This window comes from Thermobia domestica, unplaced genomic scaffold, assembly GCF_964235325.1.
Source record: "Thermobia domestica unplaced genomic scaffold, izTheDome1.hap1.1 HAP1_SCAFFOLD_449, whole genome shotgun sequence".
NCBI classification, from domain to species: Eukaryota; Metazoa; Arthropoda; class Insecta; order Zygentoma; family Lepismatidae; genus Thermobia; species Thermobia domestica.
Genome location: NW_027656159.1, coordinates 75,362 through 102,616, shown reverse-complemented (window position 1 = coordinate 102,616; position 27,255 = coordinate 75,362). Strand labels below are relative to the sequence as shown.

Below are 27,255 nucleotides of genomic sequence, written 5' to 3'. Positions count from 1 at the left end.
TTCATGATGGCAGATGTGTATGCAACTGTAAAAGTTCTGTAATTAATGCACAACGAGGTGAAACGACTAAAAGGCACATGAAGAAGATGACTGCAGACTATTAATTTTCAAGAATAGTTACAACAGTATCATTTTCGAATGTTTCTTTTTCAAATATTCACAATATTGAAATTTCTTTCTGAACTTACATTTTTCACGCGTTCGAAAAATAAAACGGTTCCATTACAAGTAAAACTAACCTAATACAAAGATTTTTGTTATTTTCCTAGTTTTTCCAATTTTCCAGAAAGAAACCGGAAAAACGGTTTACCAGCAGGGTCAAAATTTCCGGAAATTTTACAACACTATTCGTGACTTTGTCAAATTTCTTAGAACTGACTCTATGAGAATTTACGTAAATTCAGTTTAATGAAACTTGCGTTGAAACTAGAAAAAGTTTATATACTGTAAATGTTTGTAATACTTTCATTGAAACTTATTCTCCCCGTGCGAAGAATGAGCGCTTCTGTTAGTATTGAAATAAATTATTATTTTCCACAGTTTTTTTTATTTTATTTCATGAATAACTTGATAGGTTACATATTAACATAAGGTAAACAATATTATGATTTAATGTAAGAATTTTCAGCGTGAATAAAGACATAAAGGAATAGTTCTATGGGAGCATTTCATTCAGTTGCATTAAAAGATTGTACCCCCCTCCTCCGACGATGCTGCCGATGTCAAGATTAGAAATCTGCTCCTCCAAGACAAGGAAAAGTATCTTCTCTAGAGGAACCTGAATCGTATCTGTCAACAGATTCAACAATGTGCTTGCTAAGTCACTTAACGGATCATCTAATACGCTTAGGCCATCCAAGGTTAAGTCCAACGAGCTGCAGAGAAAAAGAAGAAATTACGTCATTAGATACGTCATGCAACGATATTTCATTCCATGTTCCACTTAATACACATATATATTTCACTTCATTTGTGTCAATGTACAAATTAGAGTCAATTACACTTACCATGTGTTGAAACGGTAAGAGTGAGAAAGGGGATATCGAAACTAGTGTTACACTGTGAGCTTTTAAAAATGGAAATCATTAAAACATTACCCTCAATATAGTCAGTAACTCACAATATGTGTCTTCCTCTGAGTGTTTTGCCCGAAGACAGGTTCCAGCCCATTTACCCTTTGTTTCCATGGCACGAATTCATGTTCGATACACTCTTGAGGTTAATCATTACATCACTTTTTTTTCAAAAGCCCTAGAACCCTTTAAGCAGATTTTTTTGTACCCAATCGCTGGACAGCTTTAACACATTCTTTTTGCCATGTTTATTTGCGCCTTGGTATATCTTGTGATGATGCTTCTGTCTTTTTTCGGATGATTTGTTTCAAGATTGTTTCATTCAAGTATTGTAAGAAAAAAATCTTTGAGTTTTACGTCCCACGGTTATGCCGGTTAGGCTAAAGGAGACGGTGATGATGAGTAATGAATGAAATGGTGGAATGAAGAAAGTGGGAGGAAACGGGAGAACCCCGAGAAAACCCACGCACACGGTGTTTGTCCACCACAAAGTTCACTTGGCGGGGGCTGGGATCGAACCCGGGACCCCTAGCACCAGAGGTGAACGCTCTACCACTGAGCCACCGCGGCCCCAAAGTATTGTAAGAAAATACCATTAAATATCACTTACTTCATTTCTTTTTGAATATAGAAGTAATTTCGGCTGCTAAAATTGTTGCTGATACATTATTCTAAATATTTGAGGAAAAAGAGTGCTTCCACATCTCTATGGGCGGTACGCCATCATTAATGTCTTCGCTTTAGATTCTAGCTTCCATACCTTCTGTTCTTCAAACCCTTCATGAACTTACCCTAACTTATTTATAGTCATATTTTGCAATGTGACATTCATTCCAACCAATTTCACATGCGCATCTACATATAAATCTACGTCTGAAGCGGTAAACTCAATTCCCAAGGTGATATTAGTCAAACCCAACAGAGCAGTTTCGACGGTATACGCAACCTGGAAAAAGATAAAAATATTCAATATATTTTAAGACATATGTAGAGCAATATAAATGAAGGAAGAATGCTAATGTGCAGTTATGCTGAAATTATTCTACATTTGTCAGTATCTTAATGTTTTTTGAAGTACAGGCGTGAAACATAATGGGCCTTATGCAGAGTCGTTTTGACGTATGATTAGCGTCATAATAAAGGCCTGGCTACTGCAGGAAACATATGTTAGTAGTCTAACTCTTTAGTATGACAATAATCACTCGTGCCTAGGCTTCCGATACACAGTAAGTAAATATTGAATTTTTGAAGGTCTACAGGGAAAATGTGAGGGAAGAGGTAGAAGCACGGTATGATAGAAACACGGAGAAGAAAGGAAGTTCTTTGTGTGAATCGCAAATAAAAGCATGAAATTTTAAACATGGATTGTTTTTCTTACACAGAAAGTTCTATTCTAAGAGACGGGTTGTGGAATTCAGTACAGTGGTCACAGGTATAGTAACATTGGACATTTTTGGAAGTTGCACTTCAACTTTGAAGGATTATGTCTAGTGATGAGCAAATGCAAGACCAAGACTAAGACCGGGGTGGTCTTGGTCTTGGTCTTGCACATCCGGTCTTGGTCTTGGTCTTGCACTGGAACCCTTGGTCTTGGTCTTGCACAACCAGTCCTGGTCTTGGTTTTGGTCTTGCATGCAAGAGTCTTGCAAGTCTTGCATTTAAGAAATCTCAAGCTTTTCATAGGTAAATTTTACTATGGATATAAGGGATAATAAACTACAATGCGCCAATACTAACGGAAATACAATGTATGTTTCTAAATGTAATGTACTTTAACTTCGTGTAAATATGATGATAGTGTATAACATAGATGATGACCTTTATTTTTTAAAAAAACAGAAAATTGCTACTTCAAGACGAAGAGACTAGCTGAGGACCACCGAACGTCGAACCTTCTCAGTTGAAGCAAGTAACCTGCCAATAATGGCAGAATAGGTATTATGATGACGATGATATATTTAGCAATATTGACCAAAGAAGAAGAGAGAGAACATTAAATAATAATTATTATAATCAAACCTCTTAATATTTTAGAATAGTTTGAGTGGAAACTGAAAACGACTCAACTGTCTATGTCTTTTGTGTAATTTATATAAATACTGTTGACCTGCATTAGAAATACAAAATAACGGCATCATACTCCAAATTATTTGAAGTTTCACTTTTGAATATGGATTACTAGCATCAATTACCCACTTCTTTGGGTTAAACTAAAAATAAAATAAAATAAAATAAAAAATCGTGTCAGTCACCTTTTTACTATTAGTAAAGCGCTCTCTCTGATATCGGTTATTTTCGATTATTTTTATATTTCTCTCCTCTCCTCCTCCTAAAGTTGCGGGGCTGAATTTGGATTTAAACGGCATTAGAAATGTCACTGTTCTCTCAGAGACCCCGGAAACTATGGATTAGACACTAATATCGGTCATTTTTTAACAAACTTATATATCTCCTCCTCCCCCATGTTGCGAGGCACGGCATCGGTAGTGGATTTGTTCATCTCAATGACATCGAAAACCATAACTTCGACATTGATAATGGCCATTTTCGATAACTTTATATATCTCGTTCCTTCCCGAAGTTGCGGTGCTGAATTTGCATTTAAACAGAATCGGAAGTATCACTGTTCACCTTATCGACGCCGAAAACTATGGATTCGACACTAATATCTGATCATTTTCGATCATTTATATATATATATATATATATATATATATATATATATATATATATATATATATATATCCCCTACTTTCCGCCAAGCTACAGGGCTGAATTTAGATTTAAACATTATCGGAGGTATATGTAATTATATCAGCGACCCCCAAAACTATAGATTCCATTTTAATATCGGTCATTTTCGATCATTTTTAAATATTTTCCCCTCGCCCTCCCCTAAACTGCACCGTTAAAGAGATATGACAGAAACCATCTCAGGTCCGATCCTCATCTATGTTGAAAACGAGATCGGGTCTCGGAGCAAGGCCATACCCCTGTAGTCGACACCTATGGTGTACGGTATTATCGATGTTCAATACTACATTTCTCTTTAGTTTTGGAAGACGGAAACCACTAGTATGTTTTGAAATGAAATGAAATATCTAGTTTAACGTCCCATGATTATGGACCAAGGCTAAGGGAGACGGTAATGATGAGAAATGACCAAAATGGTGGAAAGAAGAAAGAAGGAGGAAACAGAAAAACGCCGAGAAAATCCACGCACATAGTGTTTGTCCACCAAAAAAGCTCATATGCCGCAAGATGACACCTGAGTGGTTTGAAAACGAGCAATATCTACAGAGAACGCGAATAACCAATTCAGAAAACGACATATTGTAGCTACATGCTACAGAGGCAGATTGACTCACACGAATTGCATAAACTACTGGGAACACATTCACTCCAGCAGCATTTTTAGTCAAGCCAAGAAATCCATCTCTTTCTTTTTAAAATTCTATAAAGAAAAATCAAGTAATGCCGGTACTTGAGCAAGAGTCTTGGTCTTGCAAATATGGTCTTGGTCTTAGTCTTGGTCTTGCATCGGATTCCTGGTCTTGGTTTTGGTCTTGCATGCAAGACTCTTGCAAAAACTGCAAGACCAAGACTCTTGTGCTCATCACTAATTATATCTATTAATCTGAAGTCATCATTACCCGTTACGAAGAGTTGCGGACCCAAAGGAGTTGTTTCTTACTTAATTAAATGCTCACTAGAAACGGAAACAATACTGATACATAATTTTACAAAACAGAGGGAAAAAAGTAACATTTTGGACATTTTTGCTTAAATTTTAAGCCATTGCTAGTGTATACATGAATGACTTTTTCGATTAATCTGAAATTTCCTGCACATAAACTACTAACGTTTCTAACAGAGGTACTCTTACCCTCACTAAGAATATTAGGATTTTTTTAAAAAAAAAAAAAGTGGAAATTTGATGCAACCTAATACACAGCTACCGTTAAGTCACCGTTACCCGTTACAATGTTAACGGATTGACTGCACTGAAAATTCTTCCCAGATAATCGTTTTAGATAACTACCGCAAAAAACTAAATATTCGAATACATGTATGGGATGAGAGATATGTATACCTACCGTTAAACCCATTATTACCTTTTGAGATATTAACGGGCTGACCTTATTAACGAATTTGGCCAAGGTAATTGTCCTAGCTATCTATTACAAAAGATGAATTTAAGAAATTCGCTACCGTTCAAGGGTTATCGTGGGAAGTAACAGAAGGATGGACGAACTAACAACACAACCTCATAAGTTTCACTGTGTGATCCTAATAAATGTGGTCGAATATATAATTCATTAAGCACCATTTTGTTAAAGTGCCTTAATTTTTTTTTTTTTTTTTTTTTTTTTTTTTGGTCATTGTGCTCAGAATCAACATGCAAGCAAAATTTATGAAGAAATAAAGGGTTCAGAAATGTTCTTTCCACCTTCGAGGAACACGCATTACAATATAGAAATTTCAATCAATAGATAGAAAACTAAATTACATTCTTATAATGACAGTTAATACAAAGAATACAAAGCTACATAGGTATATACGTATATACATGAAATCTACCTGGAAATCTGCGATTCCAACATTCACTTTAAGATCTATCCCTCCTAATGCACTTGTTAATTCACATGGACCAGTCCTTCGAACTGTAGATAAGCCTGTTAGTCTTCCATTGTACAGTCTTAGAAACCCATTTATTGGAAAACCAAGGATCTGTAATGTATTTTAATCGTATAGTTTGGAGTGCATAAAATAAAATCTATTAAGATAATGCATTAGTTATTTAATGTTTGTTGACATTTAAATTACTGAGGTATAAAATTATAATTTGAATCCTTAAAAGTAACTAAATTATGCTGTGATCTGTATTTTTTTTAAAAGAATGAATTAGAAGAAAATATATCGAGTATAATTGCCGATTATATTCTTATAAACGATTGTTAAGTTACTCATACGTAGAGCTCACAGACGTACCAGTTTAGCACAGACAGTTACGGATTTTCCTGATAATTTCAGCAAGGAGCAATTGTGATAATTATGTATGTTTCCATAGGATGTCATGGATTTTTAAATAGACATCTGTGAGCAGTGCTGCCGACAACCATTGAAGAAAATAGGCTAGATGGCGTTCAGAAATAAGCTTTTCACACAAAAAATGCCTAAATTTGAACTGCTAACCTACAACCCACATTGTAGATTTTAAACACCTTTTTTGTGTGTAGATTATAAGTGAGTTATAGTAAAATTTGAAATGTTGAATTTTATTCGCTGAAGACTAAGCAATACACATGAACTTATCATCATCATCATAGGTATTCTGCCTTTATTGGCAGGTCACTTGCAGCAGCTGAGAAGCTTCCATGCTCCACGGTCCTCCGTTAACCTCTTCGTCTCCACGTATGATCTTTCTGTTTTTATATCATCCATTAATTGTAGTCTCCTTCGTCCCCTCCCTCTCTTTCCCGCCACCATACCCTCTAGGATGTCCCTCATGATACAATCTCTTCTTAGGCAATGTCCCAACCAGTTTCTCTTCCTCTTCCTAATAATATCTAAAAGTGTTCTTTTCTCACCCACCATTTCTAACACTCTCTCATCCGTTTTCCGCTCGACCCAACTAATTCTTTCCATTCTTCTCCATACTCACATTTCGAAGGCTTCCAGTCGATTTTCGTCACCTTTACGTAATGCCCACGTTTCCGGCCCAGACAGTACAACACTCCACATGAAGCATTTTATGAGTCTTTTTATCAACTCTTTATTCAAAGTCCCACAAAACAGACTTTTTTCCTTCTAAAGGCTTCTTTTGCCATTCCTATCCTTTCTTTTATTTCACATTCGCACTTCATGTTATTACTAAGAATACTACCCAGATATCGAAAACTATTCACTTGTTCTATTTTCTCCCCTCCTACTTTTATATTTGACACAGACCCCTACGTTCCAATCACCGTGGCTTTTGTCTTTCTAACATTTATTTTCATCCCATATTCTTCAAAGCCCTTTCTCATTTTTTCTAACATTTTATTGATTTTCTTTTCAGATTCTGCAAGAAACGCCATATCGTCTGCAAATCACTTGCATCTAATCATTCTACCTCCTACCGAAATGCCATCATCATAATGTAGACTCTTTTTCACTATCTCTTCTAGATAGACATTAAACAGTGTTGGCGAGAGGCAGCATCCTTGTCGAACTCCCCTTCCAATTGCACTCTCTTCCGTCAGTTCTTCCCCTATCCTTAAACCTACTTGTTGGTTCATGTATAAGTTTCTTATGAGTCTTCTATCTTTCCATTCCAACCCTATCTTTGTTAGAACTCCCAACAACAATTCCCAATTCACGCGGTCAAAAGCCTTTTCTAGATCAATAAATACAACATACACCTCTTTCCCTTTTTCTATAAATCTTTCACCGATCGCCCTTAATAATCCAATTGCATCTCTTGTGCCCATGCCTCTTCTCAACCCGAACTGCTCCTCCTCAACATCTTTATTTGTTCTTTCATATAACCTTCTGTTCAGTATTCGGAGCAGAATTTTAGCTGCATGAGATATGAGACTAATAGTTCTATAATCCTCACATCTCTTTGGGTTCGATTTCTTAGCCATCGGTATCATGATCGTTTTCAGAAAGTCTTATGGCCATTCTCCTGTTTCATATATTTCATTGCATAGTCGCAGCAATTCTTTCTTTCCCTTGTCTCCTATATTTTTAATGAATTCGATTGGTATGTTATCTATTCCGGTTGCCTTTCCATTCCTAATCTCGGATATAGTCTTTTCAAATTCATCCCGAAGAATACTAAATTCTTTATCATCCTCGCCTACTTCATTTTCTACTTCAACATTTAGGCTACACGGTCCCTACTTTCATATGTTTTCTACGTATTCTTTTCACCTTCCTATGACCTCATTTCTCTCGCTGACTACGTTCCCATTCTTATTTTCTACTGCCATCATAATACCCCCTTGTTTCCTTCGAAATTCCATAGATTTCACCTCCTTGTACACCTTGTCTCAAAAAGGTTGAGCGCATTCTTTATTGGTGTTTTGAGGCAATAATTTTCTAAGTCCAGCTTCGGGTATCTTCGGGAAAAAGTAAGCCAGGTTCGAACCTCCAAGCCAGCGTTTGCAATCGGGAAAAAGTTTGCAGATGTGTTTTTCTTCTTTTAAATATAATAAGACTTGTTACCAAGTGTTTAAAACAGCAACATTGATTGAAATACTTAATGATACAATATTTCGAAACTTTTTTTTTTTTTAATGTCAGCACATGCTTGTTTGTCATTTAGCTCTCCATACGTAATGGAACATTTAAATACGTTAAAGAATCTTAAAGAATGTAAAAGAATGCTCAAAGTTAAGAAATAGAACATAATTATCGCCTGAGTACTAAAATTAAAGTCAAAGTAGAACAGAAACAGCGTTTGTAATGGTTATGAATGTCATAATTATCTTGAGATCCGTTATACATCGCTAGAAGCATAGTTCTAGAAATCCTTATGCTAGCTCATTGGTAAGCTGTCGGATTTCAAATCATAAGGTTGAGAGTTCGAATCCCGTCTAGGTTAATCCTTTTTTTAAATTATATTTTCCGCAATGCATGAAAAATTATATAAAATAATTACATTAGAATACATAAGTTCTGTATATATAAAATAATCATTGCAGAACATAGTAATTATTATGTTTAAAATATAACATCTGAGATAATTTTCACAGTAGGTCGGTATTATATATGAGGATGTAAATACAAGTTAAGAAACTTGTTCAATAGCAATAAATAAATCATGTAGTGTATTTATTTGCAGCTATTTGTCATATAGAGGGTAATTCTCAACATTCATAATACAGAATGTCATTTATGTTTTTGAAAAGTTATTCGGTGCATAAACAGAAGGTATAAACAGAGAATCCAGAGTCGGAACGCTCGCAAAAAATTCATGAACCCCAAAGGTCACGTGAGCAGACTGGAATTGTCCTTATGAAGCATGCCACAGCAGAAAGTCTTTACATAGATTTTCAATTAAATTTTTGATATATGCTTTTGCAATGTGGAAGTGGTGATGCCTTGAGTCGCCCTCTCTCGCTCGCTCGCTCGCTCACTCTCTATTTATACAGAATATAAAAGTGGATTTATGTGTGTATTTCAACATAATTCTGATATATCTAGAGCAATTTTAACTACATTTCTTACAGTCTGGAAAAAGAGTACTGTCGGGATACATATCAAAAATGCTAGAAACAGGTCGATATTAGTATCGAATCCATAGTTTCGTGGTCGATAAGGTGAATAGTTCTACTTTCAATTCAAGTCCAATTAAGCCCCCATTAGCACCCAGGGTGGTTACGTAGCGACATAAAGATATCGAAATCTTTCGATATTAGAATCGAATCGTAAGTTTTCAGCGCCGCTAACAGTGCAGCATTTCCCATTACTCCACATTAGTCCCATTGCCTAGAGGGCAACATATTTGCAGAGTGCAAAGTTTAAAACTTGAATAATATTTTCATTTTTTCCGTATGGAAAAGTTATAAATCAAGAGCAAATATACTATTTCACGAACAATCCTCTTTTACTATTCTAATATGTTTAATAATAGCGTAAGAAATCTAATAGTAATTCAGAACATGTTTCACAGTTGTTATTTTTTGTTACATAGTTGTAGCTGTAGCATATAGTGAGTGGAATTTAACTGTAATAAATTCACTAATTTACCATATTCGAATTAAGTTTTATTTTTAAGTTCGGGATGAAGGGGCGGAGAAATATATAGTTATTGGGGGCACCGAGCTTTTCTACATTTTACTTTCAAGCTCTCCATTTTTCTTTTGTCATTTGTTCCTAATAAAAAAAGTTCAGTCACTTTTGGATTGTCATAGGATAGTAGGAGTTGGATTTTGGGATGCAGCCTGTGAGATTCTAGAGGAGCTAACTGCTTGAAAAAATATTTTTGAATCATCTGTAACATATGAAATAAGGATATGTATCATAAAAAATTGAAAGTAACTATGTCTGCGTAATCATCACGGTCAAATTGCAAAGTCAAATGAATTGACGTTTGGTATATAATCAGGCTCCAATCCCAACTGGGAAGTTATCATACGCGTGTCACTTTCATTATAATACATATCCTTAGGGGGAGTAGAAGTCCGAATTTTTGCGAAAAATTTAGTATCTCACAAGCCGTTCAACTGAGAGCTGAAATTCAGCATATAACTCTTTATTAAAAATAAAGAGAATATGTCCTGGCATTTTTTAAAATTATCTTTTATGAGCGGGGGGACGGGGGTGCATTTTCTATATATTGGAAATTGGTAGTGGGTTGATTTATAAAAATAATCGAAAACGATTGATATTAGTTGAGAAACAAATTGAGTAATGCAAACTAAAGTTCTTTTTGAATTTTATACCCACTGCTTTCTATTTATAATTGCTGAAGCTGGTGTTTAATATATGGAGCGTTCCGAGCATAAGGCAATCAAGCCATAAAGTTAGAGAAAAATGGCCATAAAATTTGTATTCTAAACTTAATTACATGGGCATTTTCAATTAGCACGGCATGCTTATTAGTTTCTCTCTCTCTCTTTTTTTTTACGTTGGTCTACTTTTCCTTGATTTGAAACTTTCAAATTTTACCCTATTTTCTACTGAAATGTGTCTGTAAGGCAACAAAGAAATAATTATATATGATAAATTTAAATTCATTTTAATTTGGAAGATGAGAAACACTTTGCCATTATATATCGTAAAGGTCAGACCCACCAGTATTGTAACAGAGAGGTGCTTGAGCCATTAACGGTAGAAATTCAAACTCCGGTAAGTGATAATTTCACAGTCTTGTTTTATTACAAGTGTAACCTCTTTAGCCAATGGAGAGGAGGAAGTGGGCCATCGGTCAGAGTTGATGTCGATGGGTTTTGGTGGGTCGGAGTTGGTCACAATGGTTCAGAGTGGTTCATAGTTGGTGGTGGGTCAGAGTGGATCACGATGGTTGATGGGTCAGAGTGGGCCAATGGGGCATTTGGGTGGTGGGTGATAGTGGGTCATGGTGGGTCGTGGATCAAATTTTCATTGACCCACAGCATCTCTGGTTAAAATTGTACTAAAGATAAGAGGCACCGAAGATGCATGTCGGCTATTATGCTCAAATTTTGCTCATGGATAGTACTCCACCAGGAAGCAATAAATCTGAAACGGTTCACGGTATCACCTTCTAGAACTCGAGATGTAGGGGTTTGTCTGATTGGCTAAATTAAGACGTCAATGATTTATCCTTCAACAACCAAGCTTTTTATGATCGTTTCCGTGGGGAAGTCAGAAGAACACGTGTCTAGTAATCGTAATATTGATAGTTTGCGTCCACCCCGGGTATTTGTTTTGTGTTTTTTTGATTCACCTAAATATAAACAAATCACACATATAGGCATTTTGACATATTTTGGGAGAGTAATTTTGTGGTTCGTTGGCGTTTCATCGCGTCTCTGCTGCTGGTAGTAAAATTTTCAAAATGGAACTTGGGCCACCACGGATCGTCGCTGCGGGGCCACCAATTTCTGGCGAGAGGTCAATAGTTGACCATCTGTAGTCCACCGACGCTTACAGCTTAGAGTAATGAACGATGTCTTTGCCTTGTAGAGTTCATGACTACCGACGTCGGCAGTCAACTAGCTTTTAGTATTCCTTTACTAACCATCTATAGTTCATGTTTGTACACGGTGTTGTCATAATAATAATAATAATAATAATAATAATAATAATAATAATAATAATAATAATAATAATAATAATAATAATAATAATAATAATAATAATAAAAATAATAATAATAATTTTTATTATTATTATTATTATTATTATTATTATTATTATTATTATTATTATTATTATTTGTAGTAATAGTAGTATAATTGATGATAGAATAATTATTGTCTATGTATTGTCTAGGTAGGACTACACACAGGATTTAGCTCGTTTTGGTTCGACTTGACTTTAATCCGAGTCGAGTTGGAAGATATTTTTCGCGCCGAGTCCAAGAGTAGACCTCAAAGATGTCTGTTTCGAGTCGAGTCGAGTTTCAAAGAAAAGTCGTTCGTGCCTATCCCTACTAATGAGAGCTTAATCGGAGTTAAGCGAAATTGAAAGTCTCACTATTTATCTAAGCGACCCCGAAAACTATGAATCTAATATCGATCATTTTCTAGCAATCTTTTATATGTATCCCCCTCCCATTCACCATAGGTAACCCGACAGCACTCTTTTCGAAACTATAAGAAATGTGGTTAAAATTACTCTAGGCCAGTGGTTCTCAATCTAATTCCTATCACGATCCCCTTTTATCACACGCTCTTGCCAGCGACCCTTTTCTAATTTGTTTTATAATAAGCTTGTGTGGGATTTTTAACATACCTATTTCTATAATAGTAGAATCCATTTTTTTGTTTATAGTGAACAGTGCCATGGAAAATCAGCGCCCGGGGCAAGAGTATAGTACGATGTCACCGTATATATGAGTGACGTCGACAGACTAGCTACGAAGCGCCACCATGGTTGGCACGAAGCTCAATAACATTTTCAAAATAAACCCTACCTTTCCTTAATTTTGAGCACATTTTATTACTTTTTCCTTCTATTTTACACATGTGCACATGCACTTTCCTAACATGAGTAACACAATTCCTCCGAAATGTGTGGCCCCTTTTTTCGACGCCCGGCACTGACAGTGGATACAGTAACTGTAATATCTATATTCCCAACGACGAAGGTGCTGGTTCAAGATGGATGTTAAACTCCTTCATTGAAGAGGCCATTAACGTATCCGATCTAAGCCCACAACTTCTTGACCAAATAATAGAATGATTATGCGACAAGTCTTTGCAACTGGTTTTTTGTAACGAAGACTTGGACAAGTTCTGCCTGATGAGGAGAGAAGAATATCCTGGTCTGGGCATTGCTGCTTTAAAAGTAATAATTCCATTTGCTATATCGTACTTGTGCGAAAGTGTGTTTTTTTATGGTAAACATTAAAACAAAGATAAGAAATCGCTTATCAGTTGAAAATGGCTTGATAATGTTCGTCATGAAGATTGAACCGGACATTGCTGAACTAGTGAAATTACACCATGCTTAGGTGTCTCATTAGGTTTTAATTTTAATTGTATTTCAATGTGCAGGTTTTGTTGCATGTGTATTTTTCTAGTATTTCTATATACAGTTCTCATTAGTTTTATATCATACCTCTTTGATTTAAATTCATTTTTAAACAACTCTACTAACTAAGTAACTCTATGGCCTATGGAACCCGGAGGTTCAATGCCGCGTTCACAAAAGCTCTACACTGACTTCTATACTTAGCCAATTGGATCCAGTTTCTACTTTGTATATTCGTATCTCAGCGAGATCCATCTTAATATTGTCCTCCCATCTGCGCCTAGGTCTTCCTAATGGTCGTTTTCCGATTGGTCTTCCAGTCAAGATTTTGAAAGCGTTTCACCATTCTTCCATTCTAGCTACATGACCTGCCCACCTAAGCCTTCTAGACTTGACGACCCTAAGAATGTTGGGTAAACCGTATAAACTATGTAGTTCCTCGTTATGAAGTTTCCGCCATTCCCCATTCCCGTTCCTCTTGGGTTCGAATATTCGTCTAAGGATCTTGTTCTCAAATACTTTTAGTCTATGTTCTTCCCTCAAAGTAAGCGACCATGTTTCGCAACCATACAGAACAACAGGCATGATTATCGTTTTGTATATTTTAAGCTTCAAATTTCTCGACAGAATTCGCGACGACAAGAGACTTTGAACCGAATAGTAACACGAATTCTACACCCTTTGAAAATGTTCAGTAGACTTATTTTTTATTGTTCTTTACAGTGTGTATAAAAAATAAAAGTATGCCTATCAGAACAAAATTAAAAATAATATTTAAAAATAATTTCTGGTATTAGATTCTAACTATATTTATCTCTTCCGCCTATCTTCGCGATCCCCTAGGGGCCGCGACTCCCAGGTTGAGAAACCCTGCTCTAGGCATACATGAGTTATGTTGGAACATACATACTTACACTTTTATGTGTATAAATGCAGATAAGAGAGAGTTGAGAGAGAGCGATTAAGGAATTACCGCTCTCAATCTCTTCACTTTACTTTTGCGATTCGCGAATTTCTTACGTGACAGTTTGGGGCTAGCTAGTTTTTTGTCTTGGACCACGATCCGATTTTCGATATGCTCTACCTAAATGCTATAATGCGAATATTGAGAAGTTATCTGCGATGAAAGTAGCTGCAAATAAATACATTACATAACTTATTTATTGCTATTACACGATTTTTTAAAATTTGTATTCAATATTCACACATAACACACCGAGTTCTGTCAATACCTCAGATGTTATATTTTAAAGATAAGAATTACTTATGTCGTGAAATGATATGAATATATATATTCTACTGATATATACAACTGGTGATATGAATATATATATTCAACTGATATATACAACTGATGAATTGTAATGTAACTATTTTACATAATTTTCATGCATTGAGGAAAGTAGAATATCATAAAAGAATTTCACCTGAACGTATATCGAACTCACGATTTAAATGCTTGGTGGTGTACCACTGAGCTAACATGACCGCTTTTCGGAAGCTGCTTCTGAAATATAACTGAGCTCATACGTAAATGCTCTTTTCCGTATGGAAATCACAATGACGAAACGAGAGTGTAGTCTCGAAATATTGTATCATTAAGTATTTCAATGTTACTTTTTTCTACACTTAATACCATTTCAACATGTCTTATTATATTTAACAGAAGGAAAAACATATCTGTACATCGTTTACCGATTACTAAGGTTGGCTTTGGAGGTTCGAACCAGCAGATTTAGTTTACTGTTTTCCGAAGATACCCGAAGTTGGACTTCGAAAGAGTTTGTCTCAAAACAGCTATCATCATATCGCTCAGTCTGTTTGGTATATGGTATATGTTTTTATACGTGTAAAGTCAGTATAACAATTCATTCTTTAAACAGCTTTTCGTATGTATTAATATCCCTTTATAAAAACTGTTTTTGATATTATTATTACGGCGCACCATTTTCAGATTTCTTTCGCGAGTCGTTGACCAAGTCGTTCCCCACCAGCGTTGCCAGACTCACAGCTCGGAATTATTCCAAAACCTGATCGAACTTATGCTAGATTCGGTCAAATTATGCTAGATCCTCATAATTACTAATTCAGGAGTTTAAAAAAACGAAGTTGAGATACGATAACGTAACTTAAAATACACAGAGAGCAAGAATGCATGGATAGAACTCAATACTTCATGCACCAAAATTTTAACTCAGCTAAATTAATGCAGTCGTTGCCAGACTTAATGGCGTATATATCGTATAAATGAATGCAAAGTTTTTGTTTACATATTTTGAAAGAAAATTACTTCGCAGCATAAGGGGAGTTGGGAATCGTCTGCTGGGGGGGGGGCGGCAGATTTTTGGTCGGTCTCGGAGCTGTCATTTCAGGAATAAATATGATCATGAAGTCAGAAATAAAGATGGTGAAGTTGTCAAAAAGTTGGGGGAGAATAGCCCCCATAGCTCCGCCCATGCCTCGGAGTTAAAGGATTAGAAAACCCTGGGTGGAGCCACAAAAAAGCCCAAAGACGTTTCGAACTTACTTCGGAAAATAAGACTGCCTGTATGGTTTACCGACTGTATGAATCAATGGAAGAGGATACCTTTCTGCCGTTCTTTTTCTTCCCACGATCAACTTCTTTCTCATCTCCAGGTTTTACGGCTTTTTGATAAACTTGCTGAAATTGTGCTAGATTTGGGCAGGATGCTAAAAGCAAGATGCTAGAGACATGCAAATTATGCTAGATCTAGCTTCATTATGCTAGATCTGGCAACGCTGTTCCCCACAATAGGCGTGTCGTGCAAGTAACCAATCACACGTCAGGTACTAGCTTTTACCTATTGCTTCCTTCTCACAGCTCAGAACATTGGTAACTATGGATAGACGTACAGCAGTAATTACTTTATGGGAGTTGGAAGGTTATTCTGCAACTGCAGCTAGCAGGCGAGTAGGTGTCCCGGCCTCTACAGGAAGGCGATGGATTCGGAAATATGGTGCTACAGGTCAGACTGATAATTTACGATCTCCTGGTCGTCCGCATGTGTCAACCGAAGCCCAAGATGCGAGATTAGTAAACGAAGCCCGGTTAGAACCCACTAAGGACGTCTAGACAGCTAAGGGAAGTTTCTCTCTTTCCTGGTAGAAAGCATACAGCTCTGCGAAGGCTTCGTCATGCTGGGTTACGTGGCCGTGTTGCTGCCGTGAAGGAAAAACTCTCAGACGACCACAAAATTTACCGTCTCGCGTTTGCACACGCGAATGTGGTTCTCAATTGGGAAAACGTAGTTTTCTCAGATGAATCCATATTCACAACATCAAAGGAGGGACGCCGTTTTGTGTATCGTCCGAGAGGCACCCGATATGACCATGGATATGTGGCTGCTTGCAATCGCAGTGGCCATGTATCTATTTTATGTTGGGGTTGGATTTCCAGTCGCGGAGCAGGACAGCTTCATAGAATTGAAGGACATCTGGACAATGCTCAGTACTTAGACATTATCAGTAATATCATGGTGCTATCTGTACGAGTATTTCAGCCTGATGGTGTAATTCAGTTCCAGCAATACCAGTCGCCAATACATACTTCCCGTGTGATTCAGGAATGGTTCGCAGGGCACCCTGAGATTGATTTAATCGACTGGCCGCTCGTGGAGCAGACCTCAATCTCATGGAAAATATATGGGCAGAAGTGAAGCGTACTCTAAGGGAAAGTTGGCCTGAGGCAGATCCATCAAGAACTCAGGATGACCTGTGGCATCTTGTTTCCGAAGCATGGCTGGAGGTAGGGGAAGGAGATAGATTTGTCACCCATGTAATAGATTCCATACCCAGAAGAATGGAGCGTGTAATAAATTCAGAAGGGTCTTGGACACAATATTAATGTCCCCGCCTCAACTCCCGAAAACAGCCCTTTTCAGGGCTACCTAAACGCTTCTGAAAATATTTCTAGAAGTAAACCACTCCTTGTATACGATTTCTGTGCAATCCTACTAACAAAAGAATGATAATTAGCTGTAGGCTTTGAACTCAAGACCTCTTTATTGGCAAGTCCGTACTCTACCAGTGAGCTAACATGAACACGCAAACCCAACCTGAAGAAACACGACTTTCAATTTCTGGTATTCGATGACAATGATGCTCATATACTTTGCAAATGTTGTATTCAACTTGGGATATTCCGCAACACACACATAAACAAAGCGAAAGAGAGAGAGAGAGAGAGAGAGAGAGAGAGGTGAATATACAAAAGCATATTCAACGTATTCGAATGAGACTCTAAGTAACGACATTCCGTTCTAAAGAGAGTTTGTGTTTCTTCCCGTGACGTTAAGGGGATCGGGAAAAGTTATGTGTCTTGAAGCAGGATACGACTTTGGATACTCTGTTTATACACTTTCTATATCCGTAGGAATATATTGTATTTCACGAATGTAAATGACATGCTGTAATGAGAATATTGAGAAGTTACATCTGTATGACAAATAGATGCAAATAAATACACTACATAACTTATTTATTGCTATTAAATGATTTTCCTAACTTGTATTTACATCCTCATATATACCGACCTACTGTGAAAATTATCTCAGATGTTATATTTTAAACATAATAATTACTATGTTCTGCAATGATTATTTTATATATACAGAACTTATGTATTCTAATGTAATTATTTTATATAATTTTTCATGCATTGCGGAAAATATAATTTAAAAAAAGGATTAACCTAGACGGGATTCGAACTCTCAACCTTATGATTTGAAATCCGACAGCTTACCAATGAGCTAGCACAAGGACTTCTAGAACTATGCTTCTAGCGATGTATAACGGATCTCAAGATAATTATGACATTCATATCCATTACAAACGCTGTTCCTGTTCTACTTTGACTTTTATTTTAGTACTCAGGCGATAATTATGTTCTATTTCTTAACTTTGAGCATTCTTTTACATTCTTTAAGATTCTTTAACGTATTTAAATGTTCCATTACGTATGGAGAGCTAAATGACAAACAAGCATGTGCTGACATTAAAAAAAAAAAAAAGTTTCGAAATATTGTATCATTAAGTATTTCAATCAATGTTGCTGTTTTAAACACTTGGTAACAAGTCTTATTATATTTAAAAGAAGAAAAACACATCTGCAAACTTTTTCCCGATTGCAAAGACTGGCTTGGAGGTTCGAACCTGGCTTACTTTTTCCCGAAGATACCCGAAGCTGGACTTAGAAAATTTTTGCCTCAAAACACCAATAAAGAATGCGCTCAACCTTTTTGAGACAAGGTGTACATTTCCTCATATTTTTTAACTCTTTCTAGTTTTTCTATGTCCTCGCATTTTCTTTTGTAAAACTCTTCCCTCGCTTGGTCTGTTTCTCTTCGTAATTCATTATTTAACTTTCTGTACATCTTTCTGCCCTCTTCTGTATCAACCTGTTTCCACATCTTCCTCTCCTTCATTTTCTGTAACATCTGCTCTGTAACCCATGTTTTCTTAGAATTTTTGTGTTCGCGGTAACCTACAGCTTCTTCTGCAACCTGCTGTAAGCAACGTTTAATATGCTCCCACCGTACGTTATTACCTGCGCCTATCCTTTCCTTTGAATATTTTTTCTTCGAATTTTTCAACGAAAAGATTTCTTATTTCCTCGTTTTTCAACTTTTCAGTATTCAACACTTTGTTACCTATTTTTCTTCTGCCTACATTTTTCAGTTGAATATCTACTTCGGCCAGCACAAGATTATGATCAGAGAAAACATCAGCCCCAGGAAGGGTCTTCGCGTTCTTTAAGCTATTCCGATACCTGTCCTGAATCATAACATAGTCTTTCTGATATCTACCGCCGTCTATTGGTGATTTCCATGTATATCTTCTTCTCTTGTGCTGATTGAACCAAGTGTTCAAAATTACTAGTGAATTTTGTCTACAGAAATTCTGTCTACATGAACTTAAATTACAATAAAATCCATCAACAACTCATCTAGTTTCTGAAAGTCAACAGCCAATTAAAATAAATCATCAATGAATACATTATCCCTGGAACTGGATGAACCATCGTTGGATTGTGGATTGGTTGTGTTTGTATAGAATGCCGTTGTCTCAATTTTCAGCAGTACTTCTTTTGGCAGGTCATATCCTTACTAAAACAGTTCTTATTTCTCCGTATACCCATATGAATCATCATGATTGCATTGAAAGTTTTCAAGCAATTATATACCCTATTTGTTTGCTTTAAGGTGGATCACTAGATGTTCTCGGTGCTATGCTAAACGCTGCTTGCATAGTGTGGCGTTGCCAGATAGTGTCGAGTGTTTACTTCTGCCAGATAATAAAGGAAGTTATCATGGAATTCTGCTTGGATATTTACTGGAGAAATTAATTTTCGACCCTTACCAGAATTCACAGGTAAGTTCCGCTTCTCGAACTGCAACGCTAGAATTTAGGAATTTTCTTATTTTGACTATTACAATAAGCGTACAAATTTGGGAACAATAAATTATGGCGTTCTGCGCATACTTCCTCTCAAAATTTATTTCCTTAAATGCAAATTAATATTTAAATAAAATATGAAACACAACACGAAAAACGGTCAAAAAATATACGTATCTATTTCGTAATAAGATTGTTACTTTAAAATACTTTACACATACAAATAAACATTTCATAAAAATGAGCACTTCTAGTAAGATCTGACAGTAAGTGCTATGTTGTGTGCTCATTGTAAAACAAATCAAATATTTTCCTTTATTTGTTACCTTTTTCGATATTAGAAGACACAACCAAATGAATCAGTGTCCTGTGTTTTAGCTGAACCATAACTCTTATCTTATAGTACAATCAGGATTGCCACACTTGGTACAATTGTACCAAATTCAGCCCTTTTTGTCATTCATCGGTCCGTTGGTACTACGCTGGTATTTTCAGCCCCTTTTGTGAAAAAGGTGGTACAATTCTACCCAATTCAGCACCATTTAACAAATACTTGTCACATTTGCAAGTGTCAGTAAGACTTTTTGAATATCTCTTTCTTGTGATGTCTTTCAGGGAAGGTTCTAGACCCTGGACGAGTTTTACATTTTTTACAAATGTCAGTTTACCTACCTTATATTCTTCTTACAGTCTATTATCCTCCTCCGGTCGTGAAATAAGCGAGAATAAGGTGCAATAATTTATATTTTAATATTTTATTATAACGTACTGTTAGACACGAACTCGGAGATGGTTGATTTGTTTCTCGTTATATATATTTATTAATCATGATGGTTTTTGTTTATTGATCAGTTTGAAATAGAGGCGCGTTTGATTTCCTTATATATATACCGAATGTAATTGTTTTCCCTTTTAATTTGCTGCCTCTGTCATACTTCTTACGTGTGAGAAAAGTTTCATCTACTTCCACGGTTGTTCGGGATTCTCCTATTTGTATGTTTTTAAAAAGTAATTTTCAAAAAGAGCACTTTCTCGATTTGACTCTTGAAAGAGGGGGAGCGAGTGTTCTAGAATTTTACCTCTTTTAGTTTTGTGTTATAGAGCCATGTATTGCACTGGTGTAAAATAATGAATTCAGCCCTTTTTGTTTTGATTTGGTACTATTTTTCAGCTCACTTCAGAGCTAGGACTGTGGCAACACTGAGAACAATATTTATAATATGTAACGTTTCACTGGCAGTAGTTAAGGGAATGAGCTAAATATGTACTAACTTCCGGGTGGTGATCCACCTTCATAAACAAAAAGTATTTCTGTGGCTTGAAGAATCGAACAGTTTACTACATTTGTATTAGGAAACTTTCATTCTTTGCAATGAAATGCGAAAATTGAAATAATTAAAAAGTAGCAAACGAGCCCGTTACGGGAGCGGCATTATTTTTTTTCTAGTCGATAAGTATTGTTAAGTAGTTGTAAATTGGTTGATGGGGAGAGAGAATAAGAGTGGAAAAGTTGCGTAATAAAACAGCCTCTGTCTACAGAAATCAATTAATACGATAATACATGATGAAAAAATAGGCTAACTTAAAAAATACATATTTTCAAAGAAAAAGTATTTTTCAGAATTAGTTTAACGGCTAATAAAAAAATCCTAAATGGCAAAAGTTTCGGAAAATAAGCTATATTTAAGGCTATAAGCATTTCATAGGTCTGTATGGCTAAAAGCCGCCCCTAATATTCTAGGTTTAGCCAAAAGGTTAAATTGTCATCACTGTCTGTGAGCCCTGAGTTAGTCTGGGTTTGATATTAAATTGTATGATGATTGTGGAATTACCTTGACTAGTATTACTACAGAAGAAAGCAGATACGTTGTATAGAAAAAGACGTTTTCTGACAGTAATGAAGGTGAACTCTAAAGTATTTTATATCTTGTATTTAACAGTGTTTCCCATAGACAGTGAACGTGTTTCGTATCCAATTGCCTGGTAATAAGAAATGTTCGCATTATTTACGTTAATCATCCTGTTTAGAATAATATTTTCCTTTTATACTTGTGCGAAGTTGATTGTTGCTTGCTAGACGATTTGAGCTTGTTCTACCTTTTAAGTATCTCTTCATTCAATGTAAGAATAACTTAACCAAAGAACAAGAAGAACCAAATAAATTAATATTATTATTAAAATAAATGGATGACTGATTATGGTTTAAGAATGTCAGCCTATTGTTCAAGTGTGTACTATATTCCTCTCATATTTCATTGGTAACATATAGTGTTAATTTTATGTAGAAGAGTTTTGCCTGTTTACTACGTTTCGTTTTGCTGTTAATAATGACTTAATAAACCTGGTAAAGTTAACTAATATCCTGTCCACAAGCTATTCTGGAACTATTACTAAATGATGAACGTCTAGTGTAATCACATTCTAAGGGTGTTGGTAAGGTTTTACTTATGGGTTAATCTTAGTTTCGTTCTTGATGTACGGTATGCGAAACGCTGATAGCAATAACACTAGCCAACAGTGAAAATGTAATTGGAATGAAATAAGTGTTTGTTAACTATAATGACCACACTAATAACGAAAACAACAATGAAAAACTCAAATTAGCTCTCGTTTCCAAGTTAAAGGGGGTGCATTTAATTACAAGTATTATATTCTATTAGCATTCATTGTCAATTTTTTTCCATTAGGCTTCGAAATCTCGCTGATGGTAGACAGAATGATTATTTTTTTTTACAGACAACAATAACTATGTGTATTTTGTCGCTATTTTTAGCCCGGGCTTATAGCAACTAGGGGGAGGGAAATGGGAAGAAGGCAGGAGAGGAGCATGTCTCATTTAAGCGTAGTTTCAGTCTGTTACAAATTGTGGTCTGTTCGTGTTCTGGAAAAAGGTGTTACTGAAGTGTAGTTAGTGCATATGGTCACTAATTCCTGTAATTCATTATGCCTCACAAATGCCCCCATCAGGAAGTCGCGGTCGGAAACAGGGATTGCCGCCGTCGACGGTGGCAGGCCGCCGGCACCCGTCCGCTACGGCACTATGATCTACTTGTTCAAAGTTGCCGACCTTTAGCCAAGGCGGCAAGCGGTCGAAAATCGTAAAATAAGATATCCTTTGCCGACTGTTGCCGACCGCCAGAGTCGGCAAAACATTCGGAAAGACCTCTTTCCGATCCTCTGCCGACACCTTATGCTGGCCTCTTTTCGACGGCGGCGCCGGAGCATTTAATGCTCATTTTCGGCTGTTTGCCGACTGCTCGGCAAGGCAATTATTTGTCGTGGTCGAAAATCGGGCGGAAAGACGCCGGAGTCCGGCGCCGGCAATCCAACCGCGTCACCTGGTCGGCATGGACAAATTGTCCGACTGTAGGCGGCAGGATCCTGATAGGGGCGTAAACAGTGGTGACAGGCTACATTGAAATCGCAAAGGATACCAATAACGCCATAGTATATTAGGGAGGCGTACAGATCGTACTTTGACTGTGCAATCGGGAACGCGACAAGCCCTGGGTTCCCCTGTTTTGTGCAATAATACTCGTATAATATAGATGCATACGTAGTTAGTGAAGAACAAAGAAAGCAGGGTTTGAAACTGAAGTAGGGAAATAAAACAAGAATAAATGTGAGTAAGGTATATTAACATAACCATAAGTTATTAGGAAAATAACGTTTAAAAAGTTTTATGTTCCTCTGTTCACGGCTGACCATCAGCGGAACCTTATCTTCTGAATTTCTCGAAACTTTCGTTTCTTGTTCAAGAATTGCGCAGCATGACTTTATTCTTATAACTAGATTGAGTAGTGCTGTTCATCCTAAAATGAAATTCTTTTCTGCCTTAGTTTCATCACCACGTATATTTGTCTCTATTTCTAATACGCATATCTAGTTTTTTAACAGACTACTCTAATATTTTTAATCTTTGGTATAGCTGGCTTGAATCTACGTAACGTAGTCACTAAGTTTATATTCGTGAATGTCAACAATTTCTTTGTTTGTAGTTCTAGCTTCACTCTTCATTCCTATTTTATAACAATATACAATACTACACATTTACAAAATTCGATTTTTCCTTCACGTTTCAATAAGTAGATTGATTAAGTGTTTCATACAAGTATTGATAAGAAAAACGTAACATTAGGATCACGATTTGGAAACCTACCTCCATTTGATATGAATCTGAATCAACGGGTAAATACGTTGGATCTGAAGTATTTCTCAGTTCTGCACGCTCGTTTGCTAATGCATTGTCTATCATGCTGTCAGCACTTGCTCTCAACAACATTAAAGCTCCTCTGAAAAAAGATTAAAATTAAAGATAAATTAAATTTATCTTTCATTGCATCGTGTATTTCATATAGCAAATGCTAATTTGATGAGTTATCGAGCTACCTCTAAGAACTAATTCACGCATGTTAACAACATCCTTGATGACTAATTTAAAATTGCGATACATTAGTTTCATGAGGACGCCTTTCATGAGAGAGCACGTCTAATAGCTTCTTTCAATTCATTGATCACAGCATAACGTCATATAGCAACAATATTCTTGATAAATCTCCAGAGTGAATTGCTACAGTTCGTTAAGTCCGGGCTTCGAGGTGACGGGTCAAGTTGAGCAATCATTAAGGCGTCCCTTGGCCAACCTAATATTCTGGAAACATTTCATTTGAGATATTTTCGAACCGAACTGGCAAAATGAGGACGCACTCCAGTTTACTGAAACCAACATATCACCGTAACCTCTCGGATTAACAAAAGGGAATGAATTAGTTTCTTAGCATATCAATATATCGATTGTGGTTAACAGGTCTATCAACAAAATATGGATTGTGAATGTGTTTATCATGACATGGGGAGAGTTATTATTCTCTCCATAAAAATAAAAGGTTTCCTTTCACCAGAAGACATCGTTTTTGCTCGTGAGATTCGAAAATCACTTTTATGCGTGTCGGAACACTGTCAACCACTTACAGAAGGAGTCACGTGTATCCTTCGTTTAGTTTAAATAATTTTTAGATAATTCCTGAACAAATTTCTGTATATATGGATGTAATTTTAAATCATGTTTCATATGAAGAGTGTGAGGCAAGAACATGATAACCAACACATTTTTAATTGCTGAGTTATGCAGCATCCGATAGAGAGCAACGCCTACAGCTTCGTTTAATCATGTCCGTTTAATCCTTTATGTACAGTTTTATGTGAAAAATCAGCTTTCCAACTTTGCAAATGAATTCTACAGCAAAGAAACTCTAATTTCTTAAAATAGTAACATATTGTGGGTTACCAAGTTCTTGCCTCATACCCGTCATATGCTTATGGAGAGTTTACCCGTGGGTTTACCAAGTTCCGCGAACCGTTTGCGAGTTGACTACATTGAAGCTGTTACAATTTGCGCCACAACATCTCTGCATTTTTTCTTCTCTTTTCTACCACTTCGTCCTTAACTGTCGGTAGAGAACTGTTTCTATTCTCAATTCAAAAGTTTTCTCTTTAGATTGAACTCCCGCCGAATCATAGCTGGAAATCCTCATGTACCTGTCCCAACGTTTCACCATTCTGGAATTTTTGGAAACTCAAATGCTTGTGATGACATGTTCTTCAATTGTGTATCAAAAATGTAATGTATTGTACCAATATATTTGTGGTTTATGAAAAATAATCATCGTTGTAATAATTTATAAGAGCCACAATTTACACGTTATAAGAAACAAGTACATTATAATTCTGTCACATACTGTATATTTGCTGTTTATATAATCATAGTAAACATAGCTCGAGTAATAAAAAACTTAAGAGATGAAGGGACTTTGTGCAGGGCTGTGTGTAAAATAGTGTACAATTCGATACATTCAATGTATAAGACAAGTCCAACATAAGCACCAATTATAGAAAATATACCCCAATTCAATAGTAGTTTATTTAAGTTCATTAAATAACTAAATGAAACTTCCTGAATATTAATAATAGCGCTACTTGTAATTTTGCACAAACTTATAATCATTATTTAACATCCACAAAGTTCACTGAATACTCTTCCTGTTGACCGTTATAGGCTGAGAAGTAGAAACACTTCTTCTGGTAATTCTGTCCTTCATATTTAGATAAAATAGTTATTGTTATTATTTATTGATGAAAGTTATTTTGAAGTAATGAAGAGAGTAAAATATGAAAGCACTCACCTTGCCTAAATGTGTTCTTTTATTTGCACATTCTGTCAAGAAAATATCCGGAGTTTCTCACTTAAAAATCTGGTGCAAAATATTTAGTAAATCTTTTTCTTCTGCAAGATAACAACACTATAACTAGTTATGATATCCAATATCAGCGCGGTCGGTAAACTAATTTCTTTACATCTACTGGTTTTCTTTGTCGATTTTTACAATGAATAAAAGTATTGAGCCAAGAGTTTGCCTGCAATTACGCGTCGACGGAATTTTGAGTGCAGACCTTTTGAAAATGCTGGAAATGCCTTGGAGGTTATTTTAATAGCATAAGAGTGGTACAAAGCATTCAAACAAGGCCGAGAAATGTGTAAAGATTTGTCTCGTTCTGGCCGTCCGTCAAAATCTTCAACCCATAAATACATCAACAAAGTAAAATATATCGTGATGGAAAATCTTCATGTAACCTTGAGAGAGATAAACCAAACCTCAAAATTTCATGCGAAACCATTCCTGTTGATAATTTGGACATGAGTCGCGCCACCACACGATTTCTTACGAAAGAGCTCAATTTTCTTCGAGAAGAACGTCGGAAACAAGTTTGTAAAGGCATTCTCGATTGACTCATATCCAATCCTACAATCATGAAACGCATTATTATAGGAAGCAAGACATAGGTTTACGAGTTTGATATGAAAACAGGTCAACAAGAAGCTGAATGCAGAGGATTAAAATGTTAAATCGCTGCAAAATTAAAGTAAAGCTAGCTGCTTGAATAACATTACCGTGGTGTTGTGTATTCAGAATTCCCAGCAGAGTGACAAACAATCAACAAAGCATGCTACTATAGTGTCGAGGCGTTTACGTGAAAATTTTCGTCGCAAGACTCGAACTATGGGACTACAATAGAGGTCAAGACTATTTAAACATGGTTTGAGAAAGTTTTTAGCCATGGGGAGTGTCAACCGACGGCCTGCCTCGGGCAAAGCACAAACATTTGAGGAAACTGTGGATGAGATCAGGGAGGCCTTCACTAGAAACCCAACAAAGTCAGTTCGTAGAGCTTGACGCGAGCTGAACGTCCACAATCAAAGGTCCATAAGGTGCTCCATAAAAGACTGCGTTTGTATGCATATAAGGTGCAAATCGTTGAGTCGCTACAGCCCTATGACCTACCAAAAAGAACCAATTTTGCAATGGAGATTCTGGAGCAGATCGAGGAGAGGGTGATTTTCAGTGATGAGGCAACCTTCCACACATCAGGCAAGGTAAATCGTCCCAATGTGAGCATTTGGGGTTCCGAACCCTCATACGTTGTTTGTGCATATGTCAGAGATAGCGAGAAAGTGAATACGTGGTGTGCTTTGGGACGTGACAGAATTATCCGACCGTTTTTCTTCATGAAGCACACAACAACTGGTCCCGTTTATTTG

The 27,255-nt window shown here is 36.3% G+C and overlaps 1 protein-coding gene across 1 annotated transcript; it reads right to left on the bottom strand.

The window, feature by feature from the left end:
* Positions 1–563: 563 nt before the first annotated feature.
* LOC145676877 (mite allergen Der p 7-like) lies at positions 564–23,939 on the bottom strand. Its single transcript, XM_081747660.1, has 4 exons — positions 23,818–23,939; positions 5,655–5,804; positions 1,865–2,019; positions 564–875 (listed from the first exon to the last, which is right to left on the bottom strand). Exons 1-4 carry the CDS (start codon positions 23,911–23,913, stop codon positions 656–658), a joined length of 621 nt encoding a protein of 206 aa, XP_081603786.1. The 5' UTR covers positions 23,914–23,939; the 3' UTR covers positions 564–655.
* Positions 23,940–27,255: the final 3,316 nt, after the last annotated feature.